General features: G+C 42.2%; 1 protein-coding gene across 1 annotated transcript in view; it reads right to left on the bottom strand.

Moving 5' to 3' along the window:
• Positions 1-16,004: 16,004 nt before the first annotated feature.
• The window catches only part of LOC142184478 (rho GTPase-activating protein 20-like), a 61,267-nt gene continuing 51,956 nt past the window's right edge, over positions 16,005-25,315 (bottom strand). The window contains exons 11-15 of the mRNA XM_075259365.1: positions 25,028-25,189; positions 23,377-23,486; positions 20,930-21,119; positions 19,528-19,645; positions 16,005-17,813 (exon numbers count right to left, since the gene is read on the bottom strand). Coding sequence (XP_075115466.1) covers positions 16,144-17,813; positions 19,528-19,645; positions 20,930-21,119; positions 23,377-23,486; positions 25,028-25,189 — 2,250 coding nt within the window. The 3' untranslated portion in view covers positions 16,005-16,143. The remainder of the gene's footprint in view (positions 17,814-19,527; positions 19,646-20,929; positions 21,120-23,376; positions 23,487-25,027; positions 25,190-25,315) is intronic.

The following is a 25,315-nucleotide window of genomic DNA, read 5'->3' as shown; positions in this document are numbered from 1 at the left end:
CTGCTCTCACTGGATAATCAGAGTTTTTTGCCATTCAGAACTTACAAAAACTGGGTGAAAACCCTTGTGGGACTTGTTACCGCACCCATATTAGTTATCATGCAGCTTTTCTATTGCCCTGAATGGCAACTCTACAGTGATAGGGAAGGTTTGTTATAAATGTATAGACTCTTTTACCATTTTAGACTCCAGAAAAGCTGGATAGCTGAATAGCAAAATAAGAGATGCAGTGATGCATTGCAAACAAGGCTTTCCATTCAGTAGTCTAGAAAAGCTGGGTGTACAGAGTGTAACAGTTTGTCATCCAGATTTTCTTTTTTTTCTTTTTTTTTTTAAATGTAGATTGTGAGCCCCACGTAGAGCTCACAATGTACATTTTTCCCCTATCAGTAGGTCTTTGGAATATGGGATCCATATTCCAATCCATGCAAACACGGGGAGAACATACAAACTCCTTGCAGATGTTTTTTTGCCCTTGGTGGGATTTGAACACCAGGACTCCAGCACTGCAAGGCTGCAGTGCTAACCACTGAGCCACCGTGTGGTCCCCGTCATCCAGATTTTCTAGACGGTATAAGGTGATGGACTGACACTGGAGCATCACAGATATGTGCCAAGACTGAAACTCCTGCATCACTATAGCATTCTGCAGTCCTGGATTCCAGGTAGTGTCCCGCAGTCCCGGTTGGCAGGAGCCATACCCCAGATTCAACTCATTTGCATCTGGAGAGTACGCAGATGAGTTGAATACAGTGGTGAAGCAGTAGCGGATAGCTCCCATCTCGCCAATGTTTCCCTCCCTATGCTCTGGCCCCTGGAGCTGTAGGTGTGATGTTACTGCACTCAACCCACTCACTACCCATTTCTGGATCTGTACTTGTAGGCAGTGAACAGGGTAGGTGGTGAAACTCCAGCAGAATAATCCCATGTGACATCTGCACTGTGTTTTCATGTCATAATACAGAGCAAAGTGACAGGAAGAGGTTAAAAAATACTGACAATTGATATAAAGGAATAAAAACAAAAACATTTAAAATTCACCAACAATTCATAAAATTAGTTAAGTTATACATAATATTTTATACAAATAGTTGCAATATTAGCATTGACCTCAAGGGTGCAGTAGAGTATGGGTGTATGAGACCAGTTTCGCTCTCTGCTGACTGATGGTAAAGCTAGCTGCTCTTCTCACTGTGACCCGTGGTCAGACCGCCGTCACTGCCTGCCTGGCTCTTTACTGCAATATTCTACATGGTAGTGAGTGGCATCGTAGTAACCCGCAGAATCATGTGGTTGGAAACTAACACCTTAATCATCGGGATATTTTTGGCTTACTGACTTGCCTATATTTCAAAAGCCATAAATAGCCATCAAACCGAGAGCATGTTTTTTTTTTTACAGGATCAGTTTTATTTTTCAATGGCACATTTTTGGGTTCATAAAACTTATTCATTAAATTTTATTACTTCTGTCTGGCAGAGGGATGGGAAAAACAGTTTATGGCCATTAAAAATTGCAATTAACGTTAAAATTGTGGGTCGTTAACAGGTTACCTTTATTTTGTGGGTCAGTAATATAATTATGCCAATACCAGATATGTACAAGTTTTTATGTTTTACTGTTTTTGTACAGTAAACCCTTCATAAGAAAATAATTAGTTTTATACCACTGTATTCTTACAGCTATAAGCAGCTTCTCTGTTTATTGAGGACCTCGGAGACTTGTACTAGTTGTTGCCTCCAGTGGCGTAATGGCTGGGCCCCAAGGCGAACATTTGACATGTCCCCCTCCTGCATAAACCGCAGTCCTGCACACACTATTATGCCCCGTTGTGGAATTCCCCCCCTCGAATATAGGAAGAATATGCAAATCTGACTTCCATGATGTAATTAGGATGCCAGTGTCTCAAGTATGCACACCAATAGAGGGCGCTGACTGAGAATGTGCAAGTCTATCTTCCATGATGTAATTAGGAACACAGAGTCTCAGTCAAGCAAGCCTATAGAGGGCGCTCCCTTTAACATCATGCCGACCTTATCAGAGGCCTTTGTTTGCAATGATGTTGGGATTTTACCAGATACAGTTTTCTCAGCCAAAGACAGCTGTTCTAATGTACTTGCATCTCGTCAGCTTGGCGCAGAGAGGACTGACCTGCTAGAGATGAGAGGCTTAGACAGGGTTCAGGGGATAATTGTGCATACTTGAGGCACTGGCATCCTAATTACATCATGGAAATCAGATTTGCATATTCTTCCCATGTTCCTTTGCACAGTGGAGCGCTCATGGCTTAATAAGACTCCACACACCTATATGGTGGTCTCTCCCTATGGAGTGACGATATCCCCCCCCGAAAATAGTGATAGTGGTCTTTGGGGGGTTCGCGACATTACTTACCAATCCCTTCTCCTGATCACAGACTTCTCCACAGAAGGGGATATGTGATCAGGAGTGAGGATTGGTGAGTAAATAGGGCCTGTTACCTGATGGAGTTACTCCAGCAGCTAATGGCCTATTAAAAAAATAAAAAATAAATCCTGGGCCTTGTGGTAGAGGCTACTGCTGCTACACCGGTAGTTATGCCACTGGTTACTTACCTCTCCCTGGATCCGGCACAGTTCCCTCAATTTTCGGCCATCTTCACTGTTGGACCAGATGTCACATGAGTCAGGCCTGCGTTGTGGATGCATAAGGATGCTGGCTTGGCCTGTGTGACATCTGTGACGTCACCACATAGGCCCGAAGTCTGTCAGAGTGCAGGAGAGGTAAGTAACAGTGTTTTTTTTATGTTTCTTCACCTCCCCTTGCCCTCCAATCATTATACTCTGGGGTCTGAGTATAATGATAGCATTTTTTTGGGGGGAGAATCATGGGCCTGCGGCCTTACTTACTGATCCCCACTCCTGATCACAGCCGCCTCCGCTTCTAGGCAAAGCTAGGATCGGTAAGTAAATAGGGGCCAACAACAACATCAGGAGCTTGCTAGGGCCCCTAGTCTCCTGAGCTTTGTGGCAGCGGCTACTGCTGCTACCTCTGGTTCCCATTGTGACCTGTGATCTGAGGGCTGCTGCATGAAAGTCCTGCGTCCTGCTTGCTTGGCTCTTTATTGTAGTATTCTGTATGTAGTGAATGGCATTGCAGCGCTGGAGTCCTAGGTTTGAATCCAGCCAAGGACAACATCTGCAAGGAGCATATTCTCCCCAAGTTTGTATGGGTTTCCTCCACATCCTCTGGTTTCCTGAAAGGAAATGTACAATGTGAGCCCTATATGGGACACTGATTGACAATATCTGAAAACGCTGCGGAAAAATCTGATGGTGCTATATAAGTGAGCAAAATGAATAATTCAAGTAAAATATAGAAAGGGGTTTTCCTAAACTCTAACCTGTGGGGATATGACACTGAGATTGGCTGTTCTGGTAATCTCAGGAGAGTGCCAGTTGGCTACAAAATGGATATGTACTGCAATATTGCGAGAACTGATCAAGCGAAGGTGTGCATTTCTCGGTTTTGTTAGCTAAAAGTAGGATAGATGGAACTTAAAGGTAGTCTGTCAACAGGAAAATCTGAACTAGAAGGGCCACTTCTAAACTTTCCAAAAATGCATTTGTTATTCTGCATTGCTCCTCCATTTTCATAAAAAATTATGTTTTACCCCTAAGTGTGACAATCTAGAAGATGTGACTCATGTGATGGGGCAGAGCGGAACAGCAGCTAGGGGTGATTCTTTAGAGCGTAGAGCGAAGTCACAGCAGGAGAAGAAGAAACACCTCTAAAGCCCTTTTCAGCTAATTTGAATTAGAATGAAAAAAACAAAAATTGATGTTCTGGAAATTGGAGCTGCAATGCAGAAAAAGAACGGCATTTTTGGAAAAGTTTAGAAGTTGCACCACAAGGTACTATCATTAGTTTCATACTGATTTTCTTGCTGACAGACTCCCTTTATTTGACGTGTAACCTTACATTCTTTTACTTAAAGAGGACCTTTCATGTTCTCATGCACATGCGGTTTTATAAACCGCTAGAAAGCTGACAGTGCGCTGAATTCAGCGCATTGTCGACTTTTCTGTTATGTAACCTGGGGATGGAGATATCAGTGCTGTTACCAATCTCTGCCCACAGTCAGAAGGGCGTTCCCGACAGTATAGCTGGGCTGTGAGGAACGTTCCCTCCTGACAGTACTCGTCCATAGCCCCGTACTGTCAAAGGTGACATTCCTAACCCCCCAGTGATGACGCTAAAGCTGTGAAGAATACCTGCCTATGGGTGAGTGCAGCGTGATCACTGGGCGGTAAGGAACACCCCTTCTGACAGTACAGAACTATGAACAGTACTGTCAGGGAGGAGGGGGGGCATTCCTCACAGTCCAGCCAGACGGTCAGGAATGCCTTTCTGACAGTGGACAGAGATTGGTGCAGTTATAACAGCACCGTTATCTCCAGCCTCGGAGCACAAAACAGGAAAGCAGACAGTGCATTGAATTCAGCGCACTGTTGGCTTTCTAGCGGTATATAAAAACACATGTGCCCGAAGACATGAACGGTCCTCTTTAATTAGGTTGATTTATAACCAATAAGATGCCGCCGTTTTTGATCATTATACCGATGTACTGACTACCAAATAACGTTTATTACTCATCTGTGGTCATTTTGTGACAGTAACACATATCAGCTGTAAACTCAGCTAAGAATAAATCTCAGCTATGAAAATGAAACAAGGGAAAAAATGTTCCCACAACACTGTGTGACTCTGCCATCTGCCTCTGCCTGCAATGGAACTTGTTCCACTTGAGGCTTCAAAGAGAGCTGTCAGCTGGTCGGGATGTTTAAGAAACACACACGACACTGACACATAGACTTCCCCATTGGGACTTCAACTTGCTCAGACACAAGAAGAAGCTGCAAGATCTTGTGCCATCTACTAACCCTAAAATAATATCTTGTACAAACACAAGTATCCCGTGGGGTAACTGAGTTAAGTGGAAGCTGCCAAACAAAAAGTCTCCGTTTCAAACATTTGTGATTTCATGAGAATTGTCCTACATTTACTAATAGTTAGGCAGTGTCAACTTAGACCAGGAAGTCTGAAAAAATACCAACCTTATATACTCGAGTATAAGCCGAATTTTTCAGCCCAGTTTTTGTGCTGAAAAAGCCCCCCTCGGCTTATACTCGAGTCAGCAAAAAAAAAAAAAAAAAGAAGATTTTTTTTTTTAAGGAAAGGGGGGGGGGGGTCTGTGACCAGCCACAATATCAATGTATAGAATCTCCCATAAAATAGTTCAAAAAGGAAAAAAAAAAAAAAAAGATTTAAAAAAAATAAAAGTTGTAAATCCCTCCTTTCCCTAGAATACATATAAAAGTAGAAAATGACTGTGAAGCACATACACATTAGGTATCCCTGTGTCTGAGAGTGCCTGGTCTACTGAATATAGGGGATCTGCAGTGCTCCTGTTCCATCAGGAAGGGGTTAATAGGAGCACTGCTGATCCCCTATATACAGCCAGACTGAATTCCAAGTGGGGGAAGAAAAAACCCATTCCTCAAGCTCAGGGAAGGGGCAGACAGACAACCAAAACACCCCCCCCCCCCCCTTCCCCAGCAACTACTGCACCCAAAAACTCCAACCATTTTAATTTTTGAAATTTTCCAGTAGCTGCTGCATTTCCCCCCCTCGGCTTATACTCGAGTCAATAAGTTTTCCCAGTTTTTTTGTGGTAAAATTAGGGGCCTCGGCTTATATTTGGGTCGGCTTATACTCGAGTATATACAGTATATCAGATGGCAAACGTTTACACCATGATTCGGTGTGCCAAAATTTTACACACAGTTTTACACAATTGATGTGGCACAAAATGACTGATTCAGATTGAATTAATCAGAGACCCAGGGGAGGATACAGACACGAAAAACACTGTTCATTACCTCTCTCTCTGGGCTCCAACGCACTCCCCGGTAATGTCGGCCATCTTTAACGAGGGAAGAGACGTCATTTGCGTCACAGACGTCTCAATGCATAAGGATGCAGGCCCCGGCCTATGGGATGTCTGTGACATCACCAAGTAGACCCCAAAGCCTGCCAGAGCCAGGAGAGCTAAGTAACAGTGTTTTTTATGTTGCCTCACCTTCCCTGAGCCTCCGATCATTATCATTATTTCCCCCTTCCCCGAGTATAATGATGATGCCTGTGAGGTTCACAGGCCCGCAGCCTCACTTACCGATCCCGGGTTCCTGCTCACAGCCTCTGCAGAAGAAGCAGCGCCACGGCTGTGAGCAGGAGCCAGGATCGGTAAGTAAATACGGCCCGTTACCTGTTACTCTAGCAGGTAGCGGACTATTTAAAAAAAAAAAAAAATCTGCAGTGATAGCAGCTGCCACCAGGTCTCCTACTGTCCTGGGCCCTGTGGCAGCCGCTACCGCTGCCATTACAGTAGTTACATCCTGCTAGTGCGCACTGCAATAAGTGTCATACCAAAAGCATTCCCCACCCCCTTCACCTGTCACTTTACAGGACCTGTATATTGCTATTCTAGTACATTATTGGAATTTTATGGTGGTGGCCAAATCCTTTTATATATACCGCATTATAAGAATGGTTGGTTTAAGCATATGAAGATATAACAGACGTCTGCTCGGAGATGCGGTAAATCTGTAACCAATGTGCTTTTCATCATGTTCTCACTTCAGAGTGTCAGTGATGCGAATATCACACTGAACACAAGGTCCTTCATTGCACTGCTTGGGATGACGACGCCTCTGCCTCGCTATTTATTACCTCTCTCTCTAGTCCCAAATTGCAAAGTGGAAAATTATCCCATATGCAGACATCGGCCACTCAGCTTGGACCCATTCCAGAAACATTACGTCATGTGAAGCACCAAGTAATGGCAAGTATTTGGAAGTGCCTCCGCTGTGTAAACACACATCCTGCACTACAGTAGACGCCAGTCTTTCCTTAGTACAAATACCTGACAATCCCCTTGTGAATTTGATGCCCACAGACAAACACAAAAATGTCTAAAAATACAAGTGGAAAAAAAAAAAAAAAAAACCTCTAGCCATTTCATCATGTGTCCTGTTAACCATGTCACTGCCCATGAGCTTTAAACATAATATCTACAGGAACTCCAAATCCAAGGGCAGTAGTATACAGATGGTCCATGTTTGTAAATGAAAAAGCTTTCACTCTCTGGGAAGGTTTTCTATAAGATTTTGGAGCGGGTCTGTGGGAATTTTTGCCTTGTCATCCAGAAGAGAATTTGCAAGGTCAGACACTGATGTTGGAGGAGACCGTTCCTGTTCTAGTTAATCTCCAAAGCGCTCCCTGGGGGTGAGGGGTCGGGGCCCTGAATAGGTCAGTCAAGTTCTTTTACACCAAATGTAGCCTACCATGACTTTGTTTTGTGCAGTGGGGTATATTCATGCTAGAACACTCTCCAAACTACATACATACAGATGTCCAAAATCTCTTGGTATGTTGAAAAGTTTGTTCCAATGAAGTGGGCTCGGCCAACTCCTGAAAAACAACCTCACGGTATTAGCCCTCCTTCATCAAACTTTACAGTTGGCAAAATGCAGTCAGGTAGGAAGGGGCATAACTGGGGGGGGGGGGGGGGAGGTGCCAAGGGTGCAGTTGCACCGAGGCCCAGGAGCCTTATGGAGCCCATAAGCACTTGCATCAGTATTGAGACTGCAGCTTCCATCTGGCCCATAAGTCAAGAAGACCCACAGATTCCCCTAACCACACTAAGGTGGATTAAACTGCCTAGCACCCATAACCATCACTATCAAGAATTCACTGTAGGGATAAGGTAGGGAGCCCCGGACAAAAGATTGCACCAGGCCCACAAGACTGTAGTTGTGCCACTGCAGTTAGGTATCCCTCAATAGGCATTCACTAAACCCAGACTTGTTTATCAGACTTCCAAATAGAGAAGTGCAATTCTTCACCCCATAAAGCTCTAGAGTCCAGTGACCACTACTTCTCATGATTGGCATTATGTTTAGTGGTGCAAATCTCGCAAACAGCTGCACAAATAAATCTTGACATGAACCTAACGCATATAATAGTAGGCATTCAGTAGAGTGGTGGCTCCAGACAGAGGGTGCGGTTTCCATTAGATATTGACACCCCACCGAAAGTGATCACCGGGTGCTGATATCTTTACATCTGTAGTAAGAGGGGCCTAATGCTGGGGTACCCTAGATATCTATGTTAATGAAACATATATATATATATATATATATATATATATATATATATATATATATATATATATATATATATTATTTTTTTTTATTTTTTTTTTAGGGTCTGGGGTTGCTCGGTGGGGTGGCATAGACACACAAGTCCAGTTTCTTTAGTCCAAAACAAAGGTAGAGCTTTATTTTCATTAAAAAATATAGCGCGGAAACAACACAAAAATAAATCCCTGCCCGGCTAGGCTCTAACTAGACATAGAATAGGTTACCTCACCTAAAATAACAGAAATCCAAAAGCCAGTAGAATCATTCAGGACACAGCTATAAAAATATGACCTCTTTCTTTGGCTCTCCAGCCAAGCTCTGCCCAAAGTCTGCTGCTGGAGCCGGCTTCTTAAGCTCCCTTGATGAGCAGACTCTCTGTCGCTGCCGGGACATCCCCAAAGTGTGGATTGGAGGGGGGTGGAATGACAAGTCCCACTACCAGCCTACCTGCCATTCCTAAAAATCCAGCCCAATACTGAGCATTTACCAAAATGCTCAGCAGACGAAAGTTGTCTGCTGAGAACAAACATTCCTTCTGGATATGCGCAGAATGAACTAATGGATGCTGAAGATGGCCAAATCCTAATATCAGCCCTCTGTGTGTATACAATCATAAAAGCCAGATCCTTTATCCACCCTAAGGCATAAAGCCCATAGAAAATATACATAATAAATACAAACAATACAATAAAACGTGCATAAAATATCAATACGTGTTAATAAAGCACAACTATGCATACCATGTATATGAAAAAGAATTTATAGTATATTCAATATAAAGTGACAGTGCAACGTTACACATAAGTGAATGAATGCAAGACTGAAGGGGTTAATTATATATAACTCGAATAATGGTAAAGTTATAAATGCAAATGAAAAGTAATAAAGAAAATGTCAACAGAGAGTGGATAAGTGCAAGTGCACAAACAAGAAGACAAAAAACACATCAAGAACAGATAAAAATAAATCAAAATAATAATAATAAAAAAAAAATTAAAAAAAGGGGGGGGGGGGGGAACGGTCAAAAGTGGCCAGGTGGTATGGATATGGCACAACCATTTAAATGGTAATGGATCACTCCAATCAAACACAATAAGAGAGGACAATCTGAAATTAAAAAAATACAAAAAAAACTCCACACTGTTAAAATCAATAAAAACAACTATAAAACAAAAAGAGAGCACGGAAACTAAAAGGAAGGGGGCAAAACTATTGTCCTCATTGAGGGCCATGTAGAGCGACTGAGTTCAACATATAAATCCGGCAGCATTCTTTCTGAGCTACTGAACATTTCCAATCACCCCCACGGGTGGCTCGATCAATAGCCTGTACCCGAAAACCTGAAGGATCACTTTGATGGAACGTTTTGAAGTGGAATGGTTTTGAGAGTAGTTAGATGGGATATATGACAAGTATTCAGGATAACATTACATGTTCTAGTCATTTTCTTGATGTAAATAAGGCCACATGGGCAAGTGGCAAGATAGATGACACCTGAGGATTGACAGTTCAATGTATAGTTAATAGCGCACTGACGACTATGAGTGGAATCCCAAATCGAATCAGTGGCACTATCAACATACTGTATGTACATGCCATGCACTTGCCACATGGACAACAACCCTTTTTAGGGCCCTGCAAGTCGAAAATTGATACAGTTTGGTTCTCTTTGGAAAAATGACTCTGTACCAACAAATCCATCAAATTCTTACTTCTGCATTATGCAATTGAGGTCTAGGACCTAAGTAGTTTTTCAAAGCGGGGTCCTGGGTCAAAAGCCCCTGGTACTTTTGAAGAAGATTTTTCAATAGGCATCAACAACAGTTATTCGAAATATAAATCTGACTTGATTTTTTATGACTTGTGGATGGACCCAGAAATTCTTGTCTAGACCCCATATGAGCTTGTGTGTATCCTGTCTGTATCCGTTTATTCTTGTAGCCCCTCTGTCTGAATCTTTGTCCCAAATCTGTTGCTGATGCATCAAACCATTGGTTAGTGGAACATATTTGTCAAATTCTTATGAATTGGCCAGTAGGAATGCCATGAATTGCTGCATTGGGATGAGCTGATCTGGAAAGTAATAAGGAGTTAGTAGCTGTATTCTTGTGAAATAAATCGGTCGTCATTGATCCATTCTCACCTAAAGTTAAGAAAATCAGTTTTGGATTTGCACCATTTGGATGTAAGCTTGATGTTCATATTGCTTTTCTTTAGTGTATCTAGAAACAAATTAAGATCTGATTCAGACCCTTGCCAAATCATGATGATCTCATTGATATATCTCCCCCAGAACTGGACCTGGTCAATCCTGTCCACGGGCTCTTTGAGAAAGATACGTTTCATCCCTAAGCCCATGAACAGATTGGCATATGAGGGTGCACAAGACGTCCCCATAGGGGTCCCCTGGGTCAGTGGATATTCGCAATTCGCCAAACAGAAAGAAATTGTGGGTCAAGGCAAAACTGAGCTAATAAACTCACCTAATGTATCATAAATATCAGATATCCATAAGAACGTACAGACAGCTTCCAATCCATCCTGGTGGTGAATGGAGGTGTACAATAGCTCTATGTCACAGGTCACTATCCAAATGTAGCCCATCCATTTTGCACAAAAAAAAAAAAAAAATCTGTGGTGTCCCTACGATGGGTTGAAGGTGGAAACCGATATATCTACAAATGGGTTCACACAGACTATTACGGATAAATACTTTAGGCTGACCAGATGGACATGTGGCATTTTTATATCCTTTGGGCAACATATAGAATGTGGATATAGTCGGATGTTCCGGATATAAATATGTGAGTTGTTTATTATTAATGACCCCATTTTTAACTGCCTGTTGTAGGATAGATAACAACTCACCACCAAATTTTGAAGTTTTTTATAACATAAACCATTCCGTAGCTGTCGCTGTGCCTCCTTAATGTACATTTTCAAAGCCCATAAAGCCAAATTTCCTTAAAAAAACCAAGCCCTTATGGTGTTAGGCTATCTTTACATTTGCTCTAGTGTCTCTGGACTTTTTTGTTTACTGCTTTGAGTTTTAAAACAACGGAAAACCAGCAGATCCTTTTATAGTCAACGCAGTCCACTGGGCTCCATAGGTAACCACAATTTTCGTGGTGCGCCTGTCTATTGTTCTGGTCTTCCAATGGACCAGTACAATAGACAGGCGACCTTTGTGGGAACCTAACGTTACATTGCTGAAAAAAAATTGTAAAAAAGTTTTTCCAATAAATAGCTTGGCCGCTAAGACTTGAAATCGCCATCACTAATGGGTTGAGGTTGGTATAGTTCCGAATCCGCTCCTTCCTCACCCCTGAAACTACCAAGATGCTTGTTCAAGCCTCATAATCTCCTGCTTAGACTACTGCAACACCCTTCTCCATGGACTCCCAGCAAACACCCTCGCCCCCCTCCAGTCCACCTTAAACTGTGCTGCTCGTTTAATTCACCTCACCCCCCGATCTTCATCGGCTGCCCCCTCTGCCAGTCCCTCCACTGAATACCTATAGCCCAGCGAATTGAGTTCAAGCTACTAACATACAAAGCCATCCACAACCTGTCCCCTCCATATATCTCTGAACTAATCTCCCGCTACCTGCCCACACGTAACCTCAGATCCTCCAATGACCTCGTACTCCGCTCTGCTCTCATCCGCTCCTCACACAACCGTCTCCAAGATTTCTCCCGTGCATCCCCCATACTCTGGAACTCCTTACCACGACACATAAGACTGACCCCCACAATCACAGGCTTCAAGAAGGCCCTGAAGACTCCCCTATTCAGGAAGGCCTACAACGTCCAATAACACTATCACCGCACCACCATCTGAACAGTCTCCCCCTCTCCTTCTGTCTCTATCCCTCTTCCCTCATAGAGTGTAAGCTCTTGCGGGCAGGGCCCTCTACCCCACTGTGCCAGTCGGTCACTGTTAGTATTATATCTACCTGTATATTCTGTGTATTGTATGTAACCCCCAAATGTAAAGCACCATGGAATTAATGATGCTATATAAGCAATAATAATAATAATAATAAGTTACAATTGTAATAACCATATACAGTGATATTTTAGTGAACAATCTGTTTAACTTTATTAAAATAGATACAACTGTGAAATAAAGAATGTGAACATCATGTGAAACCCAAAATAAGCTATGTACATATCCTTCAGAATACACAGTCAGAGCAATGTACATACTGTACACTTAACACACAAGGGTCAGTCCGGAGAGTATTTACAACAGATCGGGCTACACAAGCTGCCAGAACATGGGAAATATCAGATTATAATCCTCATTGTAGACATATTCTGCTCTTACATATACAGTTCCTACCTTTTTTTTTTTCAGAAAGTGTTGGGATTTCAGATACAAATAAGAAATAAATACCTATATATTATGTAAGAGAGTTACGACTAAGCAGTGTGAACGTGCTGATAAATGAAATAAGCCTGGAGGACGTGTGATAGGTGACTTAGAAATTCTGTAGAAATTCACAATATTACAAGACAGTACAGTAATAGCCTAAAAGCATAATAAATATAGTCACTACTCACCGGACAATCTCTTGTATGCCCATCACATGGTTTACATTTTGGCCACAGCCATTATGTTGTCCCTTAGATTGGGTTATACCGGGGAGTAACAAGGCTTTAGGGTAAAGTAACTATAATGTCTAATGCACATACAGGAGCGGAATTACACATACAGACCAGGATATGGATCACGTTCTTTGCTGTGGGCCCTCACTGTACGTCTGGGTGTCTTGGAGTCATGTAACCTCCATCCCCGTTCTCTCCCCTCTGGTTGCATTGTTCACAATACCTCATTAGCGCATTAATTTCACCGCACATTTTTGTCGCGTCTCGTGTGTCTGATAGTTACATACCACTTAGTCTTGGCTCATAGCGTAACCACAAGATTTTGCTAACATTTCCTAATTCAACAGTGCTAAGATGGAGAGCACCAGTAACTCATCAGAGGTCGTCTGGATCGTATTAAAATCAAACCGTAATTTGCTTATTTAGGAAACCTCGGATTGATAGATTGACATCAACTATCACATACAAGAACATATGTTTATACATCCGTGTGTCTGGAGACCAGGAATCTGTGGCTATAAAATAGTTTACAGTAATCCTAATGAGAGCCCTCTGCAGGTAGCCCGGATGGCTCTTTAGTAGCCACACAGTACGGTGATGGCAGAGCTGTAATATGGCCATTGTTTATGGCTTTATTTACTCTCAGGAAATGTTTCCATAGATTTCAATGGATATTTTGATGACAAATCTATTAGCTACCATTGTGTCAGCTTTAATGTACCGTACATTATGATGTAGGATTCAGAATGCTGTAGTGTAAAGGTTTTTCTCACCAAACATCTCTCTAACGCCCCATAGAACAAGATCACAGATAAAACGCTGCAGAGAAAACACAGAACAAAGCACAACATAAATGATTGGATTTTTCCCTCCACCATATAAGTCTATGGGACGATGCAGCATTTTTTCAAATAAAGTGAACGTGCTGCCTTCATCAGTATTCATGTAGTTTTGTAAACTTTGTTCACATATTCACATTGCAACAAGTGTGAATTTTACCTGCTATGGTTCCGCCAAAGTGGGACCTTAGACTAAAGGGGTTTAAGATAAAAGTAAAGCATCTGCTGATTTTTTGGAAGCAGTTCCACTTTTGTCCATTAACCATGCCTAGTATTCTAGGTAATGAAATGAATGAAGTTGAACCCCAATAACAAACACAGCCCATGGAAATCAGCGGCTGCTTCCAGAACACAAATAGGGTTGTTCCCCCCCCCCCCCAGTTTGGATGAGGCCCCACGTTACAGAAATGCAGCTTTTTTTTGTTGCAGATTTTGCTATGGTTTTTTTGAACCAATACCAAAAATGGCTTAAAAGGACTGAGAAATATATAGTAAGTTCTTACATTTTTACCGTCTGCTCAATCCACTCGTCTTTGGCTCAAAAAAACGCAGCAAAAAAAGCTGCGTTTCCGCAACGTGGGGACTTAGCCCCTTTTAGAAACTGTCTGTTTTATTTCTTACTGCACTTCACAGAAATAAATATAACAATAACCTTCACCTTCTAAATACTGTATATTTAGGAAATCTCCTATTGTCACATGCATAAAGCCTTCACATTCTATTAAAAAAATTGCATTTTAGCACAGCTTCATTCTAACCACATGCGCAAACCATTGTCGACATTCATTATTCCTTCCTAATATACTAATATTCACCAGTTACTAGTTGATCCATGAATAGTGTAAGTTTGATACATCGTCATCGGGATTTGGACTCTGTTGCAGCTACTGTGCTCTCAAAACATTAAGCAATCTTGCTCATCACGATAACCCAATGAAAATTGGACCGTCCTCCACGGGGGAAGATGAATGAAGAGACCGCGCTCGCCCAGATACAGAAACAGACTTTAATTTGCACAACGCGTTTCAAGCTAAAATGCTCTTTTTCAAGTGCATACAATTTACCTCGAAACGCGTTGTGAAAATTAAAGTCTGTTTCTGTATCTGGGCGAGCGCGGTCTCTTCATTCATCTTCCCCCCCCCCGTGCAGGACTGTCCAATTTTCATTGTGTTGTCTTGACGTCCTATGGAGTTTTTCCGGCGGCTGCCCCACCTATCTGTTGCATTCATACATTATATACGTCCTTAGGGTTGTTGTGACCTACACAACCCAGTCAGGTGAGCGGCCATTCACTCTGCTTACCGTTTTTTCTTTCTTGCGCATCACGATTAGAAATGAGCGAGTAGTACTCAATCGAGTAGGTATTCGATATACTCATACTCGATCGAGTACCACTCGCTGTTCGAATGTAAAAGTTCGATGCAGAACCAGCATTGATTGGCCGAATGCTATACAGTCAGCCAATCAATACTGGTTCTTCTCCTACCTTTAGAAGTCTTCTCCGTGCAGCTTCCCCGCGGCATCTTCCGGCTCTTCATTCACTCTGCCAGGCATTGGGCCTGGGCAGAGCCGACTGCGCATGTCCGATGCCTGGCCCAATGCCTGGGCAGAGTGAATGAAGAGCCGGAAGACGCCGCAAGGAGAAGACTGCTCGGAGGATCCAGCCCAACCCTCACTCGTGGACTTGGTAAGTATAATTTGATCGAACGTTGCCTACCCCTGAAACGAGCATTTTCCCCCCATAGACTATAATAGGGTTCGATATTCGATTCAAGGTGTCGAATATTGAGGGGCTACTCATATACGAACCTTGAACATTTTACTGTTCGATCATCTCTAATCACGATGTCTTACAATGGGATACTGAGGTTTTTTTTGTTTTTATCTCATAAGGTTCTGACAGAAAATATAAAATCGGGGCATATTCCTTAAAAAACAATGCTTGAAGGGGAGGGTATCTTTAACAAACACTGTACAACAGCACTTGATTCCTGCACCACCGTACAGCATCCACCATATACTTATTAAAAAGTGCTTGAAAATGGGTCCTGCCAAAAATAAATCCAACAATGTAGCCCATTCTTTACTAACCAAATACGGCAGAGCACTGGAGTACAACTACCTTGAACAATATCCGTGAAATTCTTGGAAGGTTTTGGCACAGAGGATCCAAAAACACTTCCACTTATACGACGCAAGAGGACTTCATGCCTTGATGTGAAAATATATTATTTTTGCCCCATTTAAACAAGGAATAAAAGGAAAGATAATATAAAATCTTGTAAAATATAATACATTTTCACACTAAAAAATAAAATCTGTACAGTAAACCTACCACTCGCGCTAACGCTTTGTACAGCCGAATTGTACACATCTTAATCTTTTTATACTATTTTCTTTGGCAGTAATATTTTCTACACCATGAAATCAGTTCACTTTTCCTTAACATTTTACACAAAAGATTCTTCTCTGGAACAGCTGTTCTCCTTGGTCTCCTCAGAAGATTCCCGTGAATTACATGTCTCAGTTTTATTCTGGACCTGATCACTTTCCACACTCAACTCTTGTGATGTACTGGAAGACTTATCAGTATTCTCGAAATAATCCTTCACGGTGTCCTTGACAGAAGATGGTAATACTATACGGATACTCTGGCTGAAGGAGGTTAAGGTCTTGCTTGGAGTTTTAGCATGTACGTTGTCTTTGCTAGCCTCTTCTGCTTGAGGTTCATGTAACTTCTGGTCTTCATTTATGATCTCTTTGGCAACTGTGGAGAGGTCTTCAGGTCTCTTCTCAATGATTGCTTCACTTGGAAGGTTCATATTGAGAACATGTTTGAGTTGTGTCTGCCAACAAGGTTTCTCCACTTCTGGGTGTTGCTTCCTAGACACAGAATGCAGTACAAGAGGTGCATTTTGACCATAGAAGACAGTCTGTGGGATCTGGAATTTTGCGCTTTGGGAAGCCGAACTGTTAGAGTCAACGTTGAGATTTTGGTCACTTTGACTCTTAACCGACATGATATTAGGAGACATGAAGTAAGTCACTTTTGATCGCTGAGGACCATCATCATTAGAAGACTCCTGCTTTCTAATCTCAATGTGCTTAACAGAAGTTTCCTTGTGGACACTGTGACCATTTTCTGGAGCAGCACAAGCTCTGAAAGATTCTTTTACGTTTTCTTTGGTTTGGACTGGGAAACTAAAATTTTGTTTCAATTCCTTGTTCGAATATAACCTTTGACTGTCGCTATAAACTGGGACTTCATTGGCCTTTGCACTCTCTCTCGCTGTACTATCCATTTCCCACTGCATCTCCCAAGAGTCAAGATTGTAAGAGTTGCCACCAAAGAGGGTAGACATAGGGATATGCCACTCTCTTAATTTCTTTTTGGTTATTTCTGGGGAGAGTGTGTGCAACCTGGCTGACGTCCCAAACATAAAAGGTAAAGATGTGACATCACTGGGACTGAATGGTGAGGACTCGGAGCAATAGGAAAACGCACTATCCAAAGAACTTAAGGAGGAGATGGAAGGAGAGGTGGTGGTAGAAGAAAGACTTGAAAAGCTTGACCTGCTGGAACCATTTATATTTTGTTGATTTCTTTCCTTCATTATTGTACAAGCCTGAGTTGACCTCCAAAACGCATGTGGGGTTGATTTCATGCTCGGGCCAAGTTCTTCATGTAATAATTTCTGACTTTCCAGCTGCAGTTGCTTTAGCTGATTTATGTAGTCAATGTGATTGTGTATTATGGTGGCATCACAGCTAGATTGGCGGGTAACTGGCTCATGGTCTTGGGCAGGATGCCTTGAACTGAGACATACACTTGGTTCTGAAGAGCATCTGTCTCTAGCTGGACTCAGAAAGCAGGCAGAACCAGAACCAATGCAGCTTAGTGGGTCATTGCTATAGCATTCTAGGATATCCATCTTGGTTTTGCTCTGATAGCAGGCTGCTATTTCACTAAACAGATCCCAGTCTTCTTTCTCCTCTAATAACAAGGACTCATCAAACATAACATCGTCATCTTTTAATAAATTTGTCTCAGACTTGTCCAGGTCTGAAGATGCAAATTCGAGTTCATCTGAGGAGTCTTGTGCATGTATAAGATGTATCCCTATAGAACAGTCAAAAAAAAGGGAAAAAAAGAGTCAAACTCAAATCTATAGGACTGAACTCACAGAGATGACAATTTCGATAAAGATGTTGCGAGATGCATATAAGAACCTTACATTTAACAATTTTAGTAAATTTCTAAATTTCTATTAAATACAATTTAAAAAAAAAAAAAAAAAAAAATCCAAAATAGATTCTAAATTCTAAGGCCTGAAGTTCCTGTCAGTGGCATCCACAGGAAATTTTATTATTTAATAGCATGCCTACTAGGAATGGCGGGGGCCTGTGCCAACTTTTGACATGGCCTCCCTCCCCCCCCCCCCCGACCGACATGGACCCATAATATAATAATTGGAGACCCAGGGGAGGATACAATCATAAAAAACACTGTTACTTAACTCTCTTGTGCTCCAGTGCACTCTCCGATGATGTCGGCCATCTTTAATGAAGTTCAGGGACATCATATGAGCCCGAACTTGTCGCGGCGCATAATGACTAGAGATGAGCGAACACTAAAATGTCCGAGGTTCGAAATCCGATTCGAACAGCCGCACACTGTTCAACTGTTCAAACGGATTTCGAACCCCATTATAGTCTATGGGGGGAAATGCTCGTTTCAGGGGTAGGCAACAGTCGATAAAATTATACTTACCAAGTCCACGAGTGACGGTCAGGCTGGATCCTCCGTGCAGTCTTCTCCTGGCGCAGCGTCCCCGCGTCTTCTTCCGGCTGGAATTCACTCTGCCTAGGCATCGGGGCCTAGGCAGAGCCGACTGCACATGCGCGGTCGGCTCTGCCCGGCCCGACGCCTGAGCAGAGCCGAATGCCTAGGCAGAGTGAATTCCAGCCGGAAGACGCTGCGGGGACGCTGCACAGAGAAGACTTCTAAAGGTAAGAGAAGAACCAGCGTTGATTGGCTGACTGTATAGCATTCGGCCAATCAATACTGGTTCTGCATCGAACCTTAAACTTCGAACAGCTAGTAGTGTTTGATCGAGTACGAGTATCTCGAATACCGTAGTATTCGATCGAACACCTACTCGATCGAACACTACTCGCTCATCTCTAATAATGACGAAAGCCCCGGCCCACGTGACATCTGGGACATCACACAAGTAGGACTGGAGCCAGGAGAGGTAAGTGGCTGTGCTTTTTATGTTCCCTCACCTCTCCTGGACCTCCGATTATTATACTCAGGGGTCTGAAAAGAACCCCCACCCACTCAAGTATAATGATAGTGTTTGTGGGAATCAAGGTCCTGCAGACTCATTTTCCGATCCCAGTTCCTATTTTAAAAAAATTTAAAATCTGCAGCGGTATTGGCTGCCGCTGGGCCACTGCCACCCCAATAGTCACTCCCCTGCTTCACAGACTAAGTAGTAGCTATGTCAAGCTACATCAGGTCAGCTTTCATTTAGATGAATAGGAGCTGAGCTTCGGTGGCCCAGCATGGCCTTTGCACAGTCTATGGAGCTGCGTGCCACTGGCTTCATACACTGTGCAGTTTCGGTGGGCCAAGACTGCTGATATTGGCTAGTTGGTATCTTTATCCCAGAAAAAAAAAACCACAAAAAAAAAAACCACAAAGAAAAAAATGTAGCTCTGACCACCCTAAAGATATATAGCATACGATAAAGGAGTTCATCTAGTTTGGACTTATTTAGATGATATATCCTGATTTTTTTTTTTTTTTTTAATGATTTCTAACAGTTTACCTGACAAGTCATCTGTACTTCCAGATTCCTGCTTTTTGTGTTTGTTAAAGAGGGATGTAGCATCTTGTCCAAAGATAAGCTCGTAGTTTTCTATCAAGAATTGTACCAGAAGGGCCACCTGTATGAACAGAGCACATAGAAAATTCAGTTATAAGATCACATTCTAAACATTGGTTTGTGTGTATTCAGCATTACCTTAGCTTAAGGGTGGGTTCGGTCAATCATTTGTACAGTCCATTGCTCTCATCCATCACAGGATGAAAACAATTAACTTATGCGCAATAAAATGACTAATATCATCCTTCTGCATTCACAACAACAGACTTTACTAATGGAAGTGGAACGTACCCATAGGATAGCAATTTCTCAGGAAACCTATTGAATACAGTATCACAACATCCTAGCAAAACCTGTAACCTGTGTCAGACTGCAACTCACAACACAACCACCGAGTGGCAGCACAGACAAAGAGAGACGTCTCATAAAACTATGTTATTTTTTTAAAAAGCTGCTCATGCTTCTCATCTCCTGAGCCAAGAGGAAAGGTAAGGAAGGACACATCTGTAGTTCAGGAGACAGATTTATTTATTTTTTTCATTACTTTCAGATTGACTTATTACAATTAGTCATTTCTTAATGAGTCACAATGTTTAGATATTAAGGAAATCCGCCAAAAAAGGAACAAAGTGTGCAGCCATGCCAAATATACAGCTCAAAGGTGGACACCAGCCAGCAAACCCCGCTTCACACGAAATGAGTCCCCAGTACGTTTAGTGTTTCTTTCCATTGCTAAGGGAAATATTTCTATAATTAGGATATTTGGAATGCAAAATAGCAAATATACATAATAACTGCACCATGATCCCTGCCCTAGAATACTTACAGTGTAAGGTCAGAATAAACACAAAGCAGAACCGGACTGCTGATAAAAAACAAAATTAACCTCGGATTTTGTAAATTTCCTCTTTCCATATTAAAGTTTCAGGTATTAGGCAAAAATAATAAAGATTATAGGTTTCCCATTGTGGCCATAGTCTGTTGCTCAAACCTTGTTTGGCTCCATTTTTTGATTTATTAGTTGCTGTTTATGGTTATTTCAGTGTCCGCTCCTAGGAATGTGGCAAGTAACTGAATGTCCTTTCTGTGACTTTCCATAAAAAAAAACTATTTTTCTATGGGTTTTCCTATTCCAATGACAGATAATAAATCTGTGTACTGTAGTTAAAGTATTTTTCCGACCGTGTTAATTTAGGCTAGCTCGCCAATTGAAGACGACCAAGGGACAGTTTTATAATAAAAAAGAAGCTAGATAGCATAATAAAGCACATGACAAAAAAAGGTTACCAAACACCCACTGACACTTTAATGCAAAAAAAAAGTTAATTTCTGGCTCTGCCATTACCTTTTTGGTTGACTTGCTCTCTTCTTCTGGGTCATTGACAATAGGCAGCCATAACATATTTGGGGCTATGCAGACAGCCAGGTTGGAAGCCGTCATTTGATTCTCTTCAGAGTTCTTCTCTATATGATTTAGTACAGCAAACAGGTGCTGCAGCAAGATAAAATTTGCTTCTGGAAGCTGATCCAATAAGCTAAAAATAAAAAAGACTGGGATTTCAGTTAAACAAGTCTAAATCCTGGCTTTAGAGTGTTTCTATAAAAGTTCTAGTTGACACATACGGTAGATTTATAGGATTCTATTAAAGGGAGTCTACCACCACCAATATGGGGTTCGAGGTGGTACCTGGAGATGACAGCAGAAGACTGCAGGGGTGCAACATGAGGTGGTAGGGAGAGTGCCGTCACATTTGAGCCCAGAAGCCTATAAAGTGTCTCTTCCAATACAAGAAGACCAGTACTATAGAGGATACGTCATAGTAATGAAGCCTGGTACAAATTTATGGTACACGTTACACCTCTGGATAACTGCAAGTAGTTTCAGCACCTAGACCTTCTCCCACTGCTTCTTCAAATAGAATAATGTATTTGAAGGTTCTTCATTTTTTTTTTTTTACTTTTATTTCATTTTTCATTAAATGTTCATTAGGCGAGAAAGTCTTCAGCTGGTCATCCACATTATATAGTGGTCAACCAATCGCTCATTCTGACATCGCTTACACTAGATGGACAAAATAGTCTGACATATCGCTTAAAGAGGACCTTTCACCACTTCCACCAATTCTAGTTCTTTTAATAGGTGCTGCTCCACTAATTCCTGCACAGTTGGAATTTTTTCTCTAGACCCCACCTTTCCTGAGCAACAAGCGCAGTTAGTTTTGCTGTCTGATGAGCTGATATAATCTCTATAATGTTAGAAGGGCAGTGTCAGGCAGGGGGTGCGATTCAGATCTCCAATCAGAGAGCCACTGTCAGAGCTCAGAATCACACCCCTTGTCTGCTCCTGTCCGACACCACCCTCCTGACTGTATAGAGACTAAATAGTATATCAGGGACCAAAACTAACAGTATTGATTGCTCAGGAATGGTGGGGGCTAGAGAAAAATTCTAACTGTGCCAGAATCAGTGGAGCAGCGCCTATTAAATGATGTAAAGAGCTGGACTTGTTGGAGGTGGTGAAAGGTCCTCTTTAATCCCTCCTGATAATACTCGTCAATGGACGAGCACTGTGAGCAGAGGGAGGGGGCGTTCCTCCCCGCTCACACTGTACAGCGCGATAGGCGCTGCTGTGGAGAAGGATGTACCTGACTGACTGTCAGGAACGCCCTTCTGACTGTAAAGAGCTACGGTACCGGGACAGATAGCGCTTTACCCGGGGCACAGATCGGGAAAGCCGACAGTGCGCTGAATTCAGCGCACTGTCAGCTTTCCAGCAGTATATAGAACTGCCTGTGCCCAATCTGATGAAAGGTCCTCTTTAATGGGGACATTTTAGGGAAGACCATTTACTGTTTCAGCATGACTGAGCCCCGAGTGTGGAAAGCAAAGTCTGTGTGAGCTTGGCGTGTAAGAAACTGACTATTCCATACGAAGCAATGACTTTAACCCCACTTATCACATTTGGGATGAACTAGGACAGAGATTACATGCGGGGCCCTCTCATAAAACTCTTCAATAATGAGGAAAAATTTCCACAGACACAAAGCAAAATCTTGTAGAAAGCCTCATCAGAAAAGTGGCATCTAGTTGTATAAGAGGAACCAATTCACATGCCTATGGAGTTACAATGGGAAATCATAGTTGTAATATGTAGGTCTCCTAATCTACCTCTCCGGACAACCCCATGAATTTGGCTGAGTGGGCCTCTGTTCTGACTGGAGAGAGCAGAGTTTGCCTCTGCCTGACATCTCTAGCCACAACTTATTTACCCTTATAACAAAGGATTAGGTTTGAGACAATCTTGAGATTTCAGATTTCCGATCGTTTTCCAGCCGATCCCAATCGCGATCATGAAATTTGCTCGATCGACGATCGGCATCTGATCTTTCCCGATCCCTCAATCCTAGTCAATGCTTCTCTATGGGAAAAGTCACTTTGAGGGTTTAGCCAATCGTCAGATTTCAAACTCTGATTTCCGATCATTTTCCAGCTGATCACGATCGCGATCTTGAAATTTGCTCGATCGCCAATCGGGATCCAATCCTGATCGCTCAACCCTACAAAGGATGTGACATGCAGAAATCCAACTGCCTGCATAACTGAATGTAAATAGGCAGCTTAAAGGGACACGTCACATTTCTAATATGGATTAGGACAGGCTATAATATTATGAAGTGCCCTCAGAAGAAGGTTTTTCTACGGTCTGGTTAACTATAAATGAGGAAATGTAACTTAAGGAAGCAAGAAGACATAATGGTAAATACTGTACTTGGTCTCATGATCTAAACTGACCTTTTTATAACTTTAATCTTATATTCAACTTCCTCAATTTCTGTAACCTCCATCCAAAGTCCGTGCATGTCTGAGGATAGAATACTGTCAGGAATATTGCGTAGAAAATCCTAAATCAAATATACATGTGGTATGATGGTCAGTTTATTAAGAAAGAGGTTATAAGACACACATCTAACAGAAGACATAATGTAACCATATCATCTGATGTATCAGGCCCGGTTCACATCTGCGTTCGGTATTCCATTTGGGGAGTCCGCTTGGGGACCCCCCGAACGGATTACCGAATGCAATATAAAGCAGTGAGCAACATAAACAGCGACAAACAGTTCTCATACACTTTTAGTAGGAATAAGACAAAAGAATGTAACAATGCAAAATAATCCAGAATTGATAGTTATAGGGAATGCAAGTATTTCCTAAAACAGACGGTCAGACAGGTCCTCTGTAACATCATATAATGTAGTTCAAAGGAGCGATGGAGAGCACAACATTTCTCCTGGTTGTTTAATCCAGCTGTCAGCGGGCTGCTGCGAGTTGACATCACCGGTCTGGCACATAAAGATACAATAAACAGCCCATAGTTCTAGAAGGTTACTTTCTGGCAGCTGTTTAAAGAAGTATGAGAAATGCGTGCTACATATTTTGCCCTAAATCTGATCCTGATGCCCCATGCTGAGGCTCCACAAAGGGTGGACATAACCCCACTTCCTAACAAATATGTCATTGTTAGTAGACCGAGGGAGTTCAATTAAAGGGGTCATCCAGGGAGTAGTTAAATACTTACTTGCCCCGAGTTCTATTTAAGCTGTACAGGCTGGTTTACAGGCTGGTTCTTACCGCGAGTCATGTGATCAGAACCAGGACCCGAGTCCCTCCTCCTCCCTCCTAGTACAGGTAACTGCCTATAAACACAGGGGGAGGCAGACCGAGTGCTGGTTCCAATAAGACATAGCTTCGGAACCAGCCTGTAAACCTAAGATACCATCCAAATAGGACTCAGGGAAGAAAGTGCATAAACCCCTCCCTGGCTAACCCATTTAAGCTAAGGGTAAAGGTGGACACTAGAGATGAGCGAGTACTGTTCGGATCAGCCGATCCGAACAGCATGCACCTGGTACTTCCACTTTGACGGCGGCCGGCCGCTTAACCCCCCGCGTGCCGGCTAGGTCCATTCATTTCTATGCGAGCGTGCTGTTCGGATCGGCTGATCCGAACAGTACTCGCTCATCTCTAGACTGGACACATCTCTTATGGTCATAGATAAGCCAAGTGCTTGATCATTATATAATAAAACGGTAACTATAAATGACTGTGCCTACCTCCACCCACTTTTTATTATACTCAAAGAACATGTAGAAACAGATAAGATAAGATAATCCTTTAATACTCCCATTCAGTATCAATGCAGGGTATTTTCTCTATATATAACTTGGCTAAAGGAACAAATATTTCCATATACAGAACTTTCTGATAAGCTGACCACAGATGCAGACGAGGGATGTTTTTCCCATTGTGCATAATACATTTGTTAGTATATCTGTTATTAGAGAGAAGCTACTCTGTAAGATGCCCTTAAATAAGTGTTATTTGACATACACAGAACCGCTATTGTCCTTATACTGAGAAATACTGTATTTCAGTCATGTACCGTAATCACTGCAGCTGCCACAAAGACAGATTCTCCATCCATATGGACTTCATCCCCAGAGATCAACTTCTCCTTAAGCTCCTTGCAGGTTTTGGCATTGGCCGAGCGTCTGAAAATCCCCCTGGTGTTTGGTCCTTCTTCATACAATAGAAGCAGCATATCCTGGAGGTGTCAGAGTCACAAATATACATAAAGTATAAGAGCTATGTGCGGGTAGCATGTTATAGAGCAGGAGAGAAGCAAATTAATACAGAGAGTTTTGTGGTCATAGTAACTGTCTCCTACGAC

This window comes from Leptodactylus fuscus, chromosome 11 (assembly GCF_031893055.1).
Source record: "Leptodactylus fuscus isolate aLepFus1 chromosome 11, aLepFus1.hap2, whole genome shotgun sequence".
Taxonomy (NCBI): domain Eukaryota; kingdom Metazoa; phylum Chordata; class Amphibia; order Anura; family Leptodactylidae; genus Leptodactylus; species Leptodactylus fuscus.
Note: the sequence above shows the minus strand (reverse complement) of the source record. Positions and strands in the feature narration are given on the sequence as shown.